The following is a 20602-nucleotide window of genomic DNA, read 5'->3' as shown; positions in this document are numbered from 1 at the left end:
AGATCAAATCTAACAAATATTTTTACTTTTAACGTCTCACCGTTTTAGAACTGCTGGTCTAGAGTATATTCAAGTAGAGATAGATTCTTTGAGTTAACGGATTCAAGCAAAAACCTGCTCTTCATATTCTATGCGGTCATCGAATGAGACCTTATTCTTCAAATAAATATATATATGGAATGTATAAATAATATTCAACTATTATCCAGATCTAAAGCGGAAGTAAGAGACGCCAACATCGGATCACTTGGTGGTGAGTGTTGCTCAATGGTGTTGCCTTGTACCATGTGTGCTGATCAATAAAATCTTTGTGACGCCGGATGGGTGTAGAATGAACTGATTTAATAACACATCAGTCGTTACTTATCGATCTTGTTACTTATCGACCTTGATCGGTGAGTATGTTGATAGGTATTCGTCTGTTTTTCTGTTTGACTGTTTGACCGTTTGTCCGTTTGACCGTTTGACCGTTTGACCGTTTGACCGTTTGTCCGTTTTTCCGTTTGTCCGTTTGTCCGTTTGTCCGTTTGTCCGTTTGTCCGTTTGTTCGTTTGTCTGTCAGATACACGCGATATCTCACGAAGGCGAGATTGAATCTGCTCCAAATTTTGCATGTGTACTCATCACATATCGTACCAGAAGCCTATAGTTTGTATGAACTATGTCGAGTTATTAATTAGTGATGGGACACGCGGTGTCGCTATTGAGTCAGAGCAAAAGATACACGCCGCTAGATCAATAGGTCGGCGGTCTCTGATCGCTATCTCGCTTTTCATTGTTAATAGTAATGCAATCAGTTTCCCGCTACTGTAGTGGTATTTTGTCGCCGCTAATTATCGGATTTTATTTTTGATAACAAGAGTGAGATAAAGTGTAATACAAGTAACATATATACATATAGTGAATTGTAAAGCCGTTGACAAATAATATTGTAATTTTGTAATACGACACCGTGGGTGTCGCTGCTCGATTGTTGCTGAAACATGTTTCCCATTGCGTTTAAACGTTCAGCGAATTAAAGAGTGATGGATTCTATATTTTCCGTAATTTATGTGTTAAGAGGGCCCATTACAATAAACATAGAATGTTACAGATTCCAGGTCGAAGCCTCATGTCCACTATCTCACTCAGGTTATAACTAAATTAGGTAGGCCAGGCCAAACTGGGAAGTATAGATAGTGTCTTACACCAGATGTGTGCAACGTGCGGGTCAAATGCGGACCTCAAAAAAAAAAATTGTGCGCTCGCGGAGAAGTGCCAATTTTGAATGATGTGCGACGCGCGAAACAAGTTTTTAGTTTAGTTATTCCAATCCCTTTGCGTTGCGAAGCCTATACCTGAGTCTAATTCATTATCTATGCTTATGATGTTACAATGACCTAACGGCTAGCTTGTGCGAAGCGAACAACTCATGCTATTTCTATCTGGCCCTCCTGTATTAAAGGTTGCACACCTCTGTCTTACACGACAGCAGTTAATTGTTCATTAACCATATTCGTGAATAAGTGAAAAGCGTCTCACGAGAGATTGAAAAAAGAGTAGTGGCTCAAACTTGAGTACAGAATATGACGAACCTGGCTAAATATTTTGTACTCCCGTAGTATGTGAACCAGGATGGCGGACACCGGAACGTAGTATGTGTTCGGGTATTAGCCAGGTGACTCCCATAGTATTTGTACCTGAAATTATGGCCTATCCCTAACCTGGTTACATACTACGTTCCAATGTCCGCCATCTTGGTTCACGTACTACGGGAGTACCCAAATATTTATGCGAATATTCGGTTTAAGAGTGTAATAAATTGAGACCGAATACCTTGATAGGAGGCTTTATTTCAACTTAAATCTAAAGCACACTTAGAATGAATCTAAAGTAAAACACAACACAAGTAAAAGTTACCAAATAACAAAAACTAATACGTATCGGATCGCTGACGCTAACAGTGAGCGGGTCGATAGTAAAAATGAATATAAAGTTCAGTCAAGGGTACTCCCGTAGTATGTGTACCAGGTCACGGTTAGGCCATAATTTTATTCTGGTTTTCCCCATTTTAGTTCTATTACGAGTTTGGGGAATTAATGTGTTAGCCGAGTGAATATACCCCCACTGGAGAGCAAAATCTTGAGTACGTGGAATTTGGGACGACCAATTGTATGTATATTATATATATATATGCAAAAAGTACATAAAACTCATGGGTATATAGCACAAAAGAAATTGATAATGTTCTTGTTTAACGTATTTGTTTGAAGCAACGCCGATTGTTTAAAATTAATTATAAATGATCAGATATATGACAAACAGCAGCACCAATCTAAAGAAATATCAAAAATAACACGTAGCAAGTAAACTATTGACAGCGATGGATAATGCGTTTTATTTGACGTATAAACATAATTCAACATTTTTGAAACATGAAATTTTCTCAAAATTTGACTCCTTGTGGCAATTTTATGTGCTAATATATACTTCTATATCAGGATCACCGCAATATCCCGCAATAGGTGGCACAGGAGAACAAGCATCCCTAGCCTGGATTGGTGAGGAAACTCCTGAAAGGTCTGAGGTACCTGCATTATGTGGCCCAGAACAACGACCTGCTTTACCTTGGCATGAGGAAGAAAGAGAAGGTTTGTGTTAGATTTGTTGAAATTTCACAATTTTGGTGACTTCTTGTAGAAGTTTAATTATAGGGAGGGGTCAATATTGGGCGCTTCAGAAGTATATGTACCAATATGGTGGTAACTAATTTTGTTCGCCTACATTATATCGAGTTGTGTAAAGAGATTGAAACCTATGGGCAGGGGGTATATTTACTTGACTAACACAGATAGTCCCCGTATATATGCTTATGTTTACTATCGGGCGCTCCAGAAGTTTGTGTACCAAGTTGGAGGTAACTAATATTGTTCGCTTACTTTACATCAAGTTATGTAATAGGACTGAAACTTTTGAAAAGGGGGTGTATTCACATGGCTAACCCTAACCTGGTACCCAATTTGTTGTTGTCAACACAAAACAAGAGTCGTACCGTGGTTGATTTTTAATAAATCGTAAGTTGTAGCCGTATAAAATTGTTGGCGGTTCATTTGTACTTTGCAGAATTTGTTTCAATTCTGTTGGTATTTTACTCAATACAGATAAAAATGGAATATTTATATTTGCATTATTGGTCGACAACTCATCTAAGCTGGAAACATTGTCATTAAACCCAAAATTCTGATTTTTTCAGTATAGTATCACCTAAAATAACAGTGGCAGATATAAAGCTATTTTGTAACGATGGTAAGAAACTCCCATTAAAAATAAGAACTTTGAACAAACAAATTTCTTTTGATTTATTCTACAAATTAATTTTTTATTCATTATGTTTTTTCCAATGTACAGCGGTGCCATTGATTTATATAAAATGAAATGCTTCCCTTCAATTGTAATATTTTCATTTCACAGTTCTTAATCCTGTTGTAAATTCGGCCAGCCATGAACCACTTCCACTGCCTGATACAGAACCACACGAATCACTTCCAATGAACGAAGAATCACAACAAAGAGTAACGCAAGTGCCAACCAATGAGCCAGTGCTTGATGCAGTAAAACCAATGAAACGTAGAAGTAGGAAAGGTATATATAATTTGGATATTTCTCTCATTTTAGCCTACGTACTTCTATAAGAAGTGAACAATAACAAAAATGTCGACGTAAATTTAATTGTGCTTGAGTATCCAGAAAAATGCTTGGTCAAATACATAACACATTTTCATAAGTAAAAAAGGTATTTTATCACTAATAACAAAATATCTACTACCCCTCAAATTTCGAAACACCCCTCTTCTTCTAAGCTGTGGAACTTACTGTTTGTAGGCCTATGTAGTACAATAAATATATTATCTGCGTCAAAAACTATTGCACAGACTTGTCGGTCAGAGCTCCTGACTTACGTATAATCCTGGGGGATTTTTGAAACATACTTGTTTTTCATCAAAAACGAATCACAAATTAACATATCGGGCTTGAACAGGAAATTGTTTGCCAGTTCTATTCGGGTACAAAATAATTCTTTAGGCACTGAATAACAACTATTCACTCAGTTCAGATGTGGGCAGACTACCGCCCACCAAAGTATTTTGTGCGGCACACCCGCTCTTGGGGAAAGTGAAATTTCTATACATACAAAAATTTATATTTGTTTTTAACGTAATTTAAAACATTTTGATTATGAATTGCTAGAATAATAATATTGTTTTCTCTCATCTCCGGTTCAACAATACCAGCCGCCATACATTTCAAAAACTTTTTTCAACCCAAATTATGTACTTTTTTCAATGCAGTCCGAAACTTTGCTCACCCTGACTTAGTTGAATTATGTGTAAAGATGGTCAGCTTAAAATTGAAATTATCTAACAGCATTGTCGTACAATTAATTGAACCAAATCATCATTTCAACAAACCATTTGCAAATGAAATTTATTTATATACCCAGATCGACCATCCGTGCAATTTTCATCTCAACATGAAGAAGATGAGAAAAGTTTTGTTGGTGAAGATATCGATGTGACAATTCCTAAAGTTGTTGGTAAGAATTTGCATCTAATGAATGGGAATCTAGTAAACTCAATCAGAGCTACGGATTCTTTAGATCCGTGTCCGGAAAATTTGCCGCGGGAAATTTCGTCTTGGGAAATAAGAACCGACATTTTTAAATAGGTTAATAGATACTCCCATAGTGTGTGTACTAGGTTAGGGTTAGGCCATGACTTTATCCCGATCTTCCTTATTTTAGTTCTATTTAGAGTTCGGGACTGTCTGTGTTAGCCAAGTGAATATACCCCCTGTCCATAGTTTTCAGTCCCTTCACACAACTTGATGTAAAGTATGCTACAAAAATTAGTTTCCACCATATTGGTACACACATTTCTGGAGCGCCATATATAAAATATTCAGGCAGTTCTACACCACCTCAAAGTCCACCACCTACTCAAGATGTGCAGCAAGAAATTCCGCTTCAAGAAATATTGGAACATCAACAGAAACGTGGTTTGTCATCAGGAGCAAGACCTAAACCTACAGGTAAGATCCTTTGCCAATATTTTCAATTTTCTTCTTTTTGAACCATATGCGTAGCCAGCCCCCCAAATATTTTAAATTTTTTTAAGCAATTTTACGGCATATCGCAGTAAGACATACGTTCTACATATATTTTACGTCTTTACCAACACCATTGTACTTTATGCTTGAACGATTTAAACAAAAAGAACTTTTTCCTGGCTTGCTATCAACAATCTTTTCACCAAATGAACCAACCAAGATAGATACTTGTATACCTGGGATAACTTCGACAGCGATGGAAGTCTGAGACAGATTTCTTAAGATATTGTTATACCCCCAATCGTTCCCAACCAGGGTTCAGGGTGTAAAAGTAATGTAAGCGTAATCCTTTATTATCTGTTCAACATAGGTTCTAGAAAACCGACAACTCAACCAAATCCAACATTACGATCAACATCTTCTCGACATCAAAGAAATAAAGGACTTTCGAAAGAAAATACAAAAGATGATAAAAAATCAGAAGGTACTGGTTAGTCACGCAGGGTTTCTCAAACTGGGGTCCGCGGACCACTTGGGGTTCGTGTGACAGCACGGGGGGTCCGCAACAATATGAAAGGAGCGTTATTGATTTTTAATGACTGATTTTAATCAAAAAGCCATTGCATCTTTTTCAGATTTTACCAATGTGATAACAAAATACTGATCGAGACTTGCCGTAGACCTACGAGTTCCGAGTCCAAAAAATTTGCCGTGGGAAATTTCGTCTTGGGAAATAACGCCGCAATAAGTTTCGCCACATGAGAAAATTCGCCGCATGAAAAATCGCCGCAAGAGCATTTTTCTGTAAAACAAGTATTTGTCATGAAAACAGTTAGGTCTATAGGGTTAGGGTATGCTCTTAAATAACAAATCTTTTTAAAATAAAAAGGTACTTCAAAAACCTAACTGTTTTTATCACAAATACTTTGCAGCAAAATGCTCTTGTGACGATTTTTCATGCAGCGATTTTTCCTATTTGGCGAAGTTTCCTGCGGCGAGACTACCCACGACAACATTTTCTGCGGCGAATTTTCCTAAAACCAATAAGATCAGGCTTCCCAAACTTTTAAGTTCATGACCCCACTAGACATAATAAAATTTTCCGCGACCCATGTTCACATTTAAAACGCCAAACAGTTCGATGCAAGCGCGATGATTCTTTGATACTTCATATTCTTTCGACATCGTCTGATTGATCAAAAACGTGCAATCACCGTAAAAAAAAACATAAACCTTGCAAACACAGTGAAAAATTGAGTAAAAATAGTTGAAAAAACTGTAAATTGCCCATCAAAAACCCTTCAAAACGTGCAAATACCGTAAAAATAATGAGAAAACCGTATATGAAATGATATGACTGACTTGAATTTTAATTGTTTTTGATAGATTTTCACTCGACTGTAAGTTCGGCCAGCCGTGAACCCATTTTACTGCCTACAGCAAAATTACAGGCATCACTCCCCATGAGCGAAGAAGTGCAAGAGAGAGTGATCCAATTACCACCCAAACCAAAACCAAAAAGACGTAAAAGCAGAAAAGGTATCAAACATATTCTTTTAATTTGTAGGCACTTGCGTTTCATAAGATATATTCTCTGGGTGAAAAACTCTTGCACAGACTAGCTGACCAAAGGCCTTGACCCACGAATATACACGGAGAGTATTTTTGAGAAATTCATTCCATCAAACACATAGCGCAATTTGGTACATAGGGCAACAAATATGCATGAAATGAAAAGTAAAATTCTTTGCCCATTTGTGACGATGACAAAATAAATTGTTTAGCTAAGCACTGAACAACGGGTATTCACTTAATTGAATTCTCAAAAGTTGGTCAGTAACTATAATTTTATCAAACCATTTGCAAATAAAATGATTTTTTTTTATATCCAGATCGACCTTCCGTGCAATTTTTACATCAAATTGAAGAAGAGGAGAGAAGCTCTGTTGGTGAAGATGTAACAATTCTTAAAGTTGTTGGTAAGCAGTTCTGTCTAATGTAATTTTTGATTTAGCGGTCCCAAACTTTTCTGCGCCAATGACCATTAAAATGGACTTTATAACATTTGTGGACTCATTTTAACAAATCCAGTAAATGTTATGAGTGATATATGATAGAAATATCGATTTTACACCACAAGGAGACTGTGTGCTCTTTCATAATGAGAGATTTCCAGGAACAAAACTGTGCCAAATATCCCACTAAACAAACTTAAGATTCTGAACTGGATAGAATCATTTGTTAATTCATTCATGTGTTTCATTTTGATTTTGATTTTTCAAGTATGGAAAGCTCACTGACCCCCACGAATCTTGCTGTATACCCATGGAAACCTGGTTGTGAAACACACAATTCATCTAGTCATCACTTGTACAAATAGATTTGTTTTGTTTGTCTGCGAATATGAGCATTTATAGATCTGAAGCAAAGTGCATAGTTATATGGAGTGGTATGCAAACTCTGCACTAGAAACCATTAGAGTTATCCGACATCTATCTCCATAAAGTATTTGATTGAAATAATATTAAAGTTAAGCTTCTGCTTGTATTCAGTACAACTATAATCAATTGACGGCTAGAAAAATAAGAACCGACATTTTTAAATAGGTTAACAGATACTCCCATAGTGTGTGTACTAGGTTAGGGTTAGGCCATGACTCTGTCCCGATCTTCCTTATTTTAGTTCTATTTAGAGTTCGGGACTGTCTGTGTTAGCCAAGTGAATATACCCCCTGCCCATAGCTTTCAGTCCCTTCACACAACTTGATGTAAAGTATGCTACAAAAATTAGTTTCCACCATATTGGTACACACATTTCTGGAGCGCCATATATAAAATATTCAGGCAGTTCTACACCACCTCAAAGTCCACCACCTACTCAAGATGTGCAGCAAGAAATTCCGCTCCAAGAAATATTGGAACATCAACAGAAACGTGGTTTGTCATCAGGAGCAAGACCTAAAACTACAGGTAAGATCCTTTGCCAATATTTTCAATTTTCTTCTTTTTGAACCATATGCGTAGCCAGCCCCCCAAATATTTTAAATTTTTTTAAGCAATTTTACGGCATATCGCAGTAAGACATACGTTTTACATATATTTTACGTCTTTTCCAACACCATTGTACTTTATGCTTGAACGATTTAAAGAAAAAGAACTTTTTCCTGGCTTGCTATCAACAATCTTTTCACCAAATGAACCAACCAAGATAGATACTTGTATACCTGGGATAACTTCGACAGCGATGGAAGTCTGAGACAGATTTCTTAAGATATTGTTATACCCCCAATCGTTCCAAACCAGGGTTCAGGGTGTAAAAGTAATGTAAGCGTAATCTTTTATTTTCTGTTCAACATAGGTTCTAGAAAACCGACAACGCAACCAAATCCAACATTACGATCAACATCTTCTCGACATCAAAGAAATAACGGGCTTTTGAAAGAAAATACAAAAGATGATACAAAATCAGAAGGTACTGGTCAGTCACGCAGGTTTTCCCAAACTGGGGTCCGCGGATCACTTGGGGTCGGACCCCCCGTGACCCCCGGACCCCCCGTCCGTGACCCCCGGACCCCCCGTGGGGTCGGACCCCCCACTCGGACCCCCCGTGACAGCACGGGGGGTCCGCAACAATATGAAAGGAGCGTTATTGATTTTTAATGATTGATTTTAATCAAAAAGCCATTGCATCTTTTTCAGCTTTTACCAATGTGATGACAAAGTACTGATCGAAACTTGCCGTAGACCTACGAGTTTGCTTGTCATAAATTGCTCAAAAAATCAATAAGATTTTCAGTGAAAAGCAAACTCATCCATCACATTATTATCGTTTGTGTTGGGATAATATGATATGGGATAATAGGATGGGGGTTTGTCAAGACTAAGATTCATAAATAGGGGTGGGCGGCCCAAAAGGTTTGGAAAACCCTGGTTAGAGAATAACTGAATAAACAAAATATATAAAAATAAAAAAAAGCCAAAACGTATCGCAAAAGTAACCGCCACAAGGTGATAGCCTTCTAGCAACTACAACAATCTTTAAACACTAAAAATTCAAAGCAATTATTCTAGTAATTAAAGAGAAAAGCAATTTATTTCCCAACGACAAGAATGCGTAAAAGAATACTAAGAAGGTAGTAAGAAGAAGATAAAATAATACTAAGAACATGATCAACAACATAATAACAAAACAATCCATATGCACATTTGGTGTCTAATAATTTGCCAAACTATTTTGCATCAGATGGTTTTCTACATAGTTTATAAATTATATCTTTTGCGAGTTGTCTCTTTTATCAATAAAGCATTTACTTCACGTATACTTCTTAGATTTGGAAAACGGATTTTTTCCAGTTGTACTTTATTGAGGAAATTTGTAATATTACACCATTTACAGGTGCCGCTGTTGAAGAAAGATATTCATCAGGACAAGATGAAACTAGTGAAGATGAATTTGATGGGGTTTCGTTTGAAGGTAAGATCAGGCCATCGATGATTATTCTTTATTCTAATATTATATTGGATCTCCGCTCTATAAGACCCTTATTATCAATCGTTCTGTCTCCCTGTGTATCTGTACGTCTATCTGTCTGTTTAGATGTAGCGTCTAAACGGCAGGACAAATCTAAATGAAAAAAAATTATTGGGTTACCCCCTAGTAATGTGAGTTTTATAGAAAGTCCGGATTGAAGTTTCGTTTGCATGACAACAATGAAAAATAGCGTACCAAATCAAAAGTTCATGTTCTCAAGTATTTATTAAACATGTGAAAGCAAATACCATTGCCACAAGTAACTAGACAACTCAGTGGCTGCTTACCTTTTTAATAAATTCCTCTCTCCCCTATTTTGTAATTGTTCAATAGTTTTCTTCAACTAAAGAAAAAGATTGCCATGCCTGACCTTAGACGTTGCCGTCGGTTGATTTTTCAAGCAGACTTATCGCTTTTACACTGAACTTGCTTAAATAAGAAAATATCATAACTAGATCCGTTTGGTTTACTCCCTATCCGTTCTCTATACCCATGCGCTGGTTGATTCGTATGCGTGTATTGCAATGATGCTGTAGCTTAGTGTAGCAAGAATAAGAATGCTTTCACGTTAGAGCAGGGGTTCCCAAACCGCGGCCCGCAAATAAATACTAATGCGTTCAACACTTTATGTGTTTTAGATACCGTCATTATTACAGTTTGAGCAGGTGTATTTTCTTAAAAATTCACAATTCAATTATACCGGCATCTCAATTATAAATACCGGTATTAGGATTACATAAGGCAGTATTTTAGTTATCAGCCTTATATTAGAAAAGCCTAAAGATGTCAAATAACGGAAACTAGACATTAAAAATTGGCGTTTTTTTAATAAATGGCAGCGTTTATTTAGTGAAAAAAAATCTAACTTCAGCGATTTTCTTCCTTGCCATCACAATATTCCAATCCTGAAGTAATACAACATTCATCGCCACTGTGAGACGACGCCTTCTTCAAATAATGATCAGTTGACGGGCGTATTTCAAAATTTAATTCATTGTTAAATTCATAAAAAAATTCAAACAAACATGTTCAAAAAATGTCAAATGAAAGTGAATCCACGTTATTGGACAGTTATGTTGTAGGCTACAACATCGCTAAAAAATCGCCGTTTTTTGAAGGAATATTTTTCCGCGAATGTGTGCTGCAAGTTTTGGAAGTCATTTCCCCTGATATTAGAAGTAAATTTCCCAGCATCAGTCTTTCTAACAACGGGAAAACATCTTCTGCCTACACACAACTATGAACCTTAACAAATCAGAACTTTGGTCCAGACTAACAGCTGATCACCTGAATGCGTTATTGCGAATAAAATGTACTGAATTGGAGTCGCGTTTTAAACATCTGATTTTGAGCCAACCCTAATTACATGGATATACAAAAATACACAGCTAAATTATGTTAAGATTTCGTTTTTATTTATATCTATATATATCGGGATGTTTTCAGTGCAACTAAACAATCCATAAGTAGCCATTTATACGAAGGCGTATGCCAGATGAGCAAGTAGCTTCATTAGTCGCTATCAGTTGCAAATTCCTTGTTGAAAGTCGTTATTTCTCGGGGATTCTATCTCCTAGCTAATATAATTATTAATTTGATTACATAACAAACTGCGATGCTAGGTGTGTCTAAAATTAGGCATGCAGAGTGCCTATTTTTCAAAATTTTTATATGGCGCGCACAAACCCAAGCCCTTTCTGTCGCTCCCTTTTTTTGGCCTGCAAATTTACTTCTGCTTAAATTTTGGCCCGCGGTCAACAAACTTTTGGAACCCCTGCGTTAGAGAATCCGCTCGCGTATGATACGGAGAAAATGCGGTAGCTAGAATAAACATGGCCATTCTATGCAATTCTGGAGTCCTCTTGCGCAAGAACGCAAATGAATTTCTGTAAGGATTTTGTCTGACAGAGGTCAGATTACTTCAGACAGAAATTTATTTGTGTCAAGATGCAGCAAGACTCAACCCTATGTATACAACATCTGCCTGGGGAATTTTGTGAACCCCTCCTAAACATGTCATAACTTTTTGTTTCACGTAGAATATTCTTATTCAATTTTATTTCCACAGAAACCGACAGTGACAGTGAAATATCCAACCTTATCAGAGATTTTATCGAATTTCAAAAAAGTGAATCTGACAAGAAATCGAAAAGAAATACAGACAGAAAAAAATTCCGAGGTAAGTTTAGAAGTATGGATTTACCAGTGTTGTTTTTTATCACATGATTTTATGTGAAACCATCTCAGTAGCGTGGAACTTGCATATTTAGCAAAACTCCCTTTGTGTCTCAATTAATTTTTTTGTTCCGTTTATTTTAATGTCAATCACTTCTATTCGACATGTCTGAAATGTAAGGTATATCTATACATTTTAATATAGTGATTAACAACTTCTTCTGTTAAATTCATCACTTCACGTTATTCCTCTCTCACTCTGCATAAAACTATTTGGTTTGATCGACCTTTAATGGATTGATTCTTAGCTAGTGTTACACGCAGGTCGCAGTCCTGCTTATGTACAAAGTAGTTTATAATGTGTGCACAAATCGAGTATAAAAATCATAATTAGGAAGTAAGAAATATTACTGATACTACAACAAACACAGAGCGAAATTCCTCACAATTAAAAAGATTTTTTTGCTTGGGGGGAGGGGGGGGGTTGCTCCTCGTTTGAAAAACGTGGTTCTGGCATCTTAACAACTATCTGTTATGACGACCTGTTGCTTTGATGTAGATCGAAAAATTACGGATGCCTATCAAACACTCGACACATCGAGATCTCGGCGAAGAAATGAAAGTCGGTTTTCATCTGCGAATTATATAAGATCGAAAAGCACAGGTCAGTGGTACTGTCTATAATATCATCCTATTATACAAGATGGTTGCCAGAAAAAAGAAAATTTGTCTATCAATTTTTACAAAGAATAACTTTCACATAGTTTTTTAAAGGATTCTGAGATTACACTCATAGATGCTCAAAACGTCGTCCATGCACTTCAGGGCATTGTCTTAACCTCTAGAGTTCCAAGCTCGTGTAGCGTTTTGAAGGTTAACTTGTGGGATATCGTTCCAATTCGACCTATACCTATACGCATTTTATTCGTAATCTCATCTGACCTTTTCCTTGAATATTTGAACAAAAACGTTTGATTCCATACATTAACTTTAAGTCAAAATGAAATTTTTAATACTCTTAAAATGCGATATGGCATTTTTTTTTAATTGAAAAACCTGCGCGGGCAGAATTGGGATAACTCGAGTCATTGGACCTGTTGTAAGACTTCAGTCAATGACTCGACTGCTACCCGGTTTTTCATTTTAAGAAGGGGGGGAGGTTGGGGGTTACTAGATACTTTGCTATTAGAGATAAAAGTATTTTCATTTATAAAAATGTGTTATGTATTTGACTGGATATCTGCAATGGTATATACGCCATTTTGCAATTTAAGTTAAGGATTTAAGACGCCGAACCTCAAAATTAGAGAGATGTTGGACATTTTAGATGGGTGTAGGCCAATCACTGGGAGACACTCCAAAGACTCAACTTTTCAATAATTCTATGTCACTCGATTCATTTGAAGACTCGTACTCGCGTCGAGACTAGACGCCAGAGAGACCTAACTTGAAATTGAATATTGCTTTGTGTCTTCAAAAATAATCGGCAAAAAATGTAATTTACTATTGTTTATGAAAGCTAATAAGGTTCGAAGACCACTTTTTACTCGAAACAACAGCCACTCGACCTGTTTTGGGACTCGAAAAACCGGGATGACATAACATTCGCATTCAAAATATTTCACCTTGTTTGCAGATGCCATATTTTTATCAAGATTGAATGAAACAAGCGAAACAGCTGATAGTAAAGATTCATTACCATCCACTGATTTTACGGAAGGTGGGTCATATTACTTATGCAATATTTGTTTTCTCAGCTTTCACGACTCAAAAAACCTGCCTGAATGTACAAACGTCAGAAAACCTATTTAAGCATAGTGACTTAAAAATCATTTCTTTGTTTTGGCAAAATCAAGGCATAATATCTACAGAGATCCCTCACTTTGTGATATATGTAAGGAAATCTGACCCTGACATCTGGTCTTTACCCAGGGAGTTGTTTTTGTGACGTGAACATGCATAAAACTGCCCACTTACGATGAAGAATTCATGGCGAAATATGACTTCTAACGAGCGTTCTTACTATTTATACCGCATTATCGCTCAACTCTGTGGCGACATCTAGTGACGAGGTACAGGTCCTTCAATGGATAACCCAGAGTAATATTTCAATTATTCATTTTTGACCATTGAGGTGTCGAAATCTATGAAATTTTGAAAATTTATGTTTTATAGCGACATAGAAAGCGACAGTGAAAGCGCGTTATCGAGCATTATCAAAGGCTTGATGGCATATCGAAAATACAAGTCTGATACAAAGACTTCAAGAAAAATAGGAAGAAGGGAATTTGAAGGTGAGTTTACCGGGATGAAAAGGAAAATAATTTTCAGGCTGGACAGAAACTCGATTACTCCAGTAGTATGTGTACCAGGTTAGGGTTAGGCCATAATTTTATTCCAATTTTCCTTTTTTCAGTATTTTAGTTCCATTACGAGTTCGGGACTGTCTGTGTTACCCAAGTGAATATATCCCCTTGCCGATCGGTTTCAGTTCCTTTACACGACTTGATGTAAAGTCGCAAACAAAATTAGTTACCTTCATATTGGTACATACACCTCTGGAGCACCGAATGGGCACGTACAGCTCGGTTTTTTTCCAAGCATAGAAACATAAAACAAACAGGATAATAAAAAAAGCGCGACATCTTACATTTACATTTATTTCAACGCAATTTAACAATTCTCGTCGATAATTCGTGGCTAATATTTTTAGACCGGTTCACAACTGGCAATCCCGCTGAATCACAAGAGCGTCGAGTGAGCCTCGATCCAAAAAGAAAAATGAAGGGCCCAACAGATCAAAGAGAATGGAACGATATAGAATTACATCCAGATAAACGCAATAAGAGAGACAAACTTTTACAAACGGATAACTGTGATGAAGATTATGAGACTTCAGTCTTACAAATGACTAAGATGTACAATGAAGAACGGGATATACAAACATCAACAAAGTTTAAGTCTATCCGACCGTTAATTGATGTTTTTTGGACAAAAATATTAAGCAAAATGATAATGAAAGGTTACGAAAACCACCTCGGGGCTCCGGAAAAACTGTGGTCAAATCTCGCAAACCAAATTTCTAGCGACAGAGGGGTAGAAACAATAATAAAACTGTACAAGTCAAAAGTTAAAGAAGTCATTAAACTAGGAAGAAAACTTGTTTTTGAAAATAAATATATACACGCCATGGTTGCATTTTACGCAGCTTCTAAGCTTTATCAACAAAGTGATAGACTAGACAAATCGAAAGAAGGTATATGGACGTGTTTCATGGAAGCGAGCAACGTTACAGTCAATTTATCAACAAACCTACAAAGTCACGTGATTCCACTCATGCGAGAAATGATTGATCTTTCAAAACTATATCAAAGTCCAAGCCAAATAGCAGACGAACTGATAATTAAATCAAGAGAGTACACACCGTACTTCGAAGTAAAACATTCAAGTACAGCCGTACTTGCATTACTCATCACAGCTCAACTGCACAAAGAGAGGAATGCAGGCGATGAGTCGGTTCATGGTATTTTATCATCCATTGAACAAATAAGCCTCATCATGGAAGCAAAGGTAAGCTGGGGAGATACAAGAGCATTGAGATTCGTGATACCTTTCTTGCTCAAAATGACTGATTTCCTTAGACTTATTCAAATATCAAACTACAATCAGTTTATCAATGAAATACAAACTGAAGCATTGAAATTCGAGTCAGAAAATAAGTTTATTTCATCTGTAGTTTTATTCTACGTCGCTGCCAAACTACATCAACTCAATAATAAGGGAGATGAATCGGTGATGGGAATTAAACAATCTGTTCAACAAATACGATGGCTGGTTGGAAAGATGGCACAACAAGATTTAATGAAAAGGGTTGTTAAAGATCACGTGACACCACTCATGCATGAAATGATAAAGTTTTTGCAACTTATCCAAGATATGGGTCACAAAGTAAGAGTAGAGGAAGAAGCTTGGTGTTTATTCGACATCAGTTTATGCCATGGTTACTGCAATCAACTTGAAGAATATGCGATCACGATCGAATCTGCAATCGAACTCATGAAAAGAGATTTAGGAGAAGAAGCTCAAACGTATCGAATATATGGACATTGTCTCCATTATGCAGGATACGCTCATGAGAGAATGGGAAATATAAATGAAGCGATTGAAATGTATAATATGTCGTTGGAAGCATTGATGGATGCCAAAGATTATCCAAGTGGTGAAGTGAAGAATAGCGATGTTGAATATGTAATACATAGTTTGAAATCTGCTGGATCCAAGTTGCACAATTAATTTTACCGATCACCTATTGGTTAGAACCGACATGGGTAAACTTCAGTCCATGGGCCAAATCCGGCTCGATGAGTAATTGCATCTGCCTGCGTGATGCCACCACAACCCAACTAAAACCAAATTTTGATGTTTTAGTTAAAAATAGTTCAAGGAATTTGTTGAGATTGAGATTAAATTCAGGTTTGGCCCGACATTTATAGTTTTCCACTTTTGCTTTTTTAACGCTGTAAATAAATTGTAATTTCTTACGCCAAACCTACATGGTCAGTCAGTCCAGTTGAGCAACATCTTTTGTCCTTGGTCGATAAACCTGTCCTGGATTAGATTGTTGGAACTGATTGTGTTGACAACCTATGTTTTCTTGTGGAATTAAAATGGCGTTTGAAGTATGTGAACCAAGATGGCGGACACCGGAAGGTAGTATGTGTACCAGGTTAGGGTTAGACAATAATTTTATTCCAATTGTCCCTTTTTTTAGTTCTATTACAAGTTCGGGGCAAGCCAAGTGGCTCCAGTCGTATTTGTACCTGGAATTATGGCGTGACGCTAACCTGATACACATACTGCGTCCCGGTGTCCGCCATCTTGGTTCACATATTTCGGGAGTATTATTAAAATATATTGTTTTCAAAATACTCTTTGTTTTAAGCCTTCCTACAGTTTATTATCTTTTCTCTTCTTAATTTTGTACGTGAATTTTCTAAATTACATTTTCTGGGAACATTTTTCCTTGTTGATTGTTCGCTTTCCTTGTAATTTGTACACATTTCTCCATAATTGCCTTTCTATAAATTTTTCTGTAGAAATGCTTTTCTATCATTTATGCTATGATATCAGTAAAATTGCCTTTTGCTGTGAATTATCTTTTTAATGATTTATGTGCCACCCTCAAAATATGTTTTCCATCACAACTATTGCACAGTTTTTTTTTTTTTTATATTTTCCACACTAAACCAGTAAGAGCGTTATAAACGTTGTAGCTAAAACATCTCACGGTGCCTCTCGCGCCTTCTATCACAAAAAAAAACTTCATAGTATATTTCTTTTCTGTAGAAACTTTTGTTCACTTTTTTTTTTTTTGTGAAGATAAGTAAACGAGTGAGTGAATAAGATTTCGGATTTAAATCTAATGCCCGCCATTTCACACAAGACGTAATAATTGAGTAAACAATACTGACACAGAAAACTAATGGCGCGGCGGTCTTCGGTATTCAAACCTGCGTATTCCACATAGGTTTACACGGCGGTGGTGTGGCTCATCAGGCTAAGCTTTAGGAACACGCTCGCCACCGCACCTATGATCACTCTGCATGGGTTCGCAGGTTGGAATCAAATCCTAGAGGATAGCTGGACTCCTCGCTGCCGTAGGGTGGTTCACGTAATCGTTGGTCGGTTACGACTTCCTCCAGATGCTTCCGAAAGCAGATAATACCTAATTCTATACTCGGCATAGAATAGACACCGAACGAGAGGCCGTGGTTCGCCGAATGGTTTGGCCGTTTTATCGGATTTCCTTTCCTCGGAATAAATATGTAAATCCTAATTTATCGTTTAAAAAAATATTCACGATTTTATCGTTCCAATGTACTAAGCTTTTTTTGGAGTCAGTTATTAAAATAATTCTCAGTGCTTAAAAAAAACGAAGCTTTAAAGTCGTGTTTTTTTGGTGTTATGAAATGATTTTATACAACTTGCTCTTTCTAATAACTTGTGAATGTAAATCAATTTGACTACCGTATTTGTTTATACCAGGGGTGCGCACATTACGACCGAATCCGGCCCACCGGAGTGTAAACTTGGCCCATTTGTGTAATTACGACTATAGTTTTTATAGATATAAATTTATGTTGAGAATAACGTTATAATGATCATGACTGTTACATTGTGCTTTTTTTTCATAGTTTTTCATATTGAGTTTTGAGCATCCGGTCCAGTAACCAAGTCTATTATATGTGTCCGTTCCACTTAGAAAAGTAATTGCCCACCCTTAATTTATACAGTTGCAGTTCAACGATGATTGTAGTAGAGCGTTTAAAAGCAATATTTGCTGAGCTGTAGCGTGTTGTTACTTCATTCGGCGCTCCAAAGTGTGTAACAATATGGAGGTAACTAATTTTGTTCGCCTACTTTACATTAAGGACTGAAACCTATCGGCAGGGGGTATATTCACTTGGCTAACACAAACAGCCCCAAACTCGTAACAGAACTAAAATAGGAAAAAATCTAAATAAAATTATGGCCTAACCCCAACCTGGTACACGCACTACGGGAGTACCCTTGACTGAACTTTATTCATTTTTACTATCGACCCGCTCACTGTTAGCGTCAGCGATCCGATACGTATTAGTTTTTGTTATTTGGTAACTTTTACTTGTGTTGTGTTTTACTTTAGATTCATTCTAAATGTGCTTTAGATTTAAGTTGAAATAAAGCCTCCTATCAAGGTATTCGGTCTCAATTTATTACACTCTTAAACCGAATATTCGCGTAAATATTTGGGTACTCCCGTAGTACGTGAACCAAGATGGCGGACATTGGAACGTAGTATGTAACCAGGTTAGGGATAGGCCATAATTTCAGGTACAAATACTATGGGAGTCACCTGGCTAATACCCGAACACATACTACGTTCCGGTGTCCGCCATCCTGGTTCACATACTACGGGAGTACAAAATATTTAGCCAGGTTCGTCATATTCTGTACTCAAGTTTGAGCCACTACTCTTTTTTCAATCTCTCGTGAGACGCTTTTCACTTATTCACGAATATGGTTAATGAACAATTAACTGCTGTCGTGTAAGACAGAGGTGTGCAACCTTTAATACAGGAGGGCCAGATAGAAATAGCATGAGTTGTTCGCTTCGCACAAGCTAGCCGTTAGGTCATTGTAACATCATAAGCATAGATAATGAATTAGACTCAGGTATAGGCTTCGCAACGCAAAGGGATTGGAATAACTAAATTAAAAACTTGTTTCGCGCGTCGCACATCATTCAAAATTGGCACTTCTCCGCGAGCGCACAATTGTTTTTTTTTGAGGTCCGCATTTGACCCGCACGTTGCACACATCTGGTGTAAGACACTATCTATACTTCCCAGTTTGGCCTGGCCTACCTAATTTAGTTATAACCTGAGTGAGATAGTGGACATGAGGCTTCGACCTGGAATCTGTAACATTCTATGTTTATTGTAATGGGCCCTCTTAACACATAAATTACGGAAAATATAGAATTCATCACTCTTTAATTCGCTGAACGTTTAAACGCAATGGGAAACATGTTTCAGCAACAATCGAGCAGCGACACCCACGGTGTCGTATTACAAAATTACAATATTATTTGTCAACGGCTTTACAATTCACTATATGTATATATGTTACTTGTATTACACTTTATCTCACTCTTGTTATCAAAAATAAAATCCGATAATTAGCGGCGACAAAATACCACTACAGTAGCGGGAAACTGATTGCATTACTATTAACAATGAAAAGCGAGATAGCGATCAGAGACCGCCGACCTATTGACCTAGCGGCGTGTATCTTTTGCTCTGACTCAATAGCGACACCGCGTGTCCCATCACTAATTAATAACTCGACATAGTTCATACAAACTATAGGCTTCTGGTACGATATGTGATGAGTGCACATGCAAAATTTGGAGCAGATTCAATCTCGCCTTCGTGAGATATCGCGTGTATCTAACAGACAAACGAACAAACGGACAGACGGACAAACGGACAAACGGACAAACGGACAAACGGAAAAACGGAAAAACGGACAAACGGTCAAACGGTCAAACGGTCAAACGGACAAACGGTCAAACAGTCAAACAGAAAAACAGACGAATACCTATCAACATACTCACCGATCAAGGTCGATAAGTAACAAGATCGATAAGTAACGACTGATGTGTTATTAAATCAGTTCATTCTACACCCATCCGGCGTCACAATGTCTTTCTCAAAGAGTAATGTTGCTTGTACAATACTGTTATTGCAGGATTGTTCAATTAATTTTATTATGGATAAGCAGAAAACCGAAGTTGGTGCTTCCGTAGTATAAGTATCCGGGCAAATACACTCATATATTACAGTTTATTGAGTCATAACATTATTTGGTACTCCCGAAGTATGTGCACCAAATGGCAGACGAAGTAGTATGTGTACCAGGTTGGGGTTAGGCCATAATTCCAGGTACTATTACTACGGGAGTCTCTTGGCTTGTCCTCGAACTCGTAGTAGAACTAAAAGAGAGAAAATTGGAATAAAATTATGGCTTAACCGGGTACACATACTACGTTCCAGTGTCCACCATTTTGGAACTCGTAATAGAACTAAAATAAGGAAAATTGGAATAAAATAATGGCCTATCCTGGTATACGTACTACGTCCCGGTGTCCGCCATCTTGGTTCACATACTTATGGAGCGCCGATTGTTTTACGTCATGTCATAAGAGTGGTTTAGTCCATGAGTCATTATTATTAGCAAGCTGTTATTACTCTTTCGAATTCCCCTTTCT

At 37.1% G+C, this 20602-nt stretch overlaps 1 protein-coding gene across 1 annotated transcript; it reads left to right on the top strand.

Annotated features, from left to right (window-relative positions):
* The first annotated feature begins 174 nt into the window (after positions 1-174).
* Positions 175-16083, top strand: LOC144427226 (uncharacterized). The gene is made up of 14 exons (XM_078116095.1): positions 175-253; positions 2481-2630; positions 3451-3621; positions 4481-4573; positions 6472-6624; positions 6978-7064; positions 7929-8054; positions 8443-8556; positions 9481-9558; positions 11684-11794; positions 12350-12454; positions 13427-13510; positions 13974-14084; positions 14504-16083. Exons 1-14 carry the CDS (start codon positions 175-177, stop codon positions 16081-16083), a joined length of 3042 nt encoding a protein of 1013 aa, XP_077972221.1.
* The last annotated feature ends 4519 nt before the right edge of the window (positions 16084-20602 follow it).

The sequence above is a fragment of the Styela clava genome, chromosome 9, assembly GCF_964204865.1.
Source record: "Styela clava chromosome 9, kaStyClav1.hap1.2, whole genome shotgun sequence".
In the NCBI taxonomy this organism is placed as follows: Eukaryota; Metazoa; Chordata; class Ascidiacea; order Stolidobranchia; family Styelidae; genus Styela; species Styela clava.
Note: the sequence above shows the minus strand (reverse complement) of the source record. Positions and strands in the feature narration are given on the sequence as shown.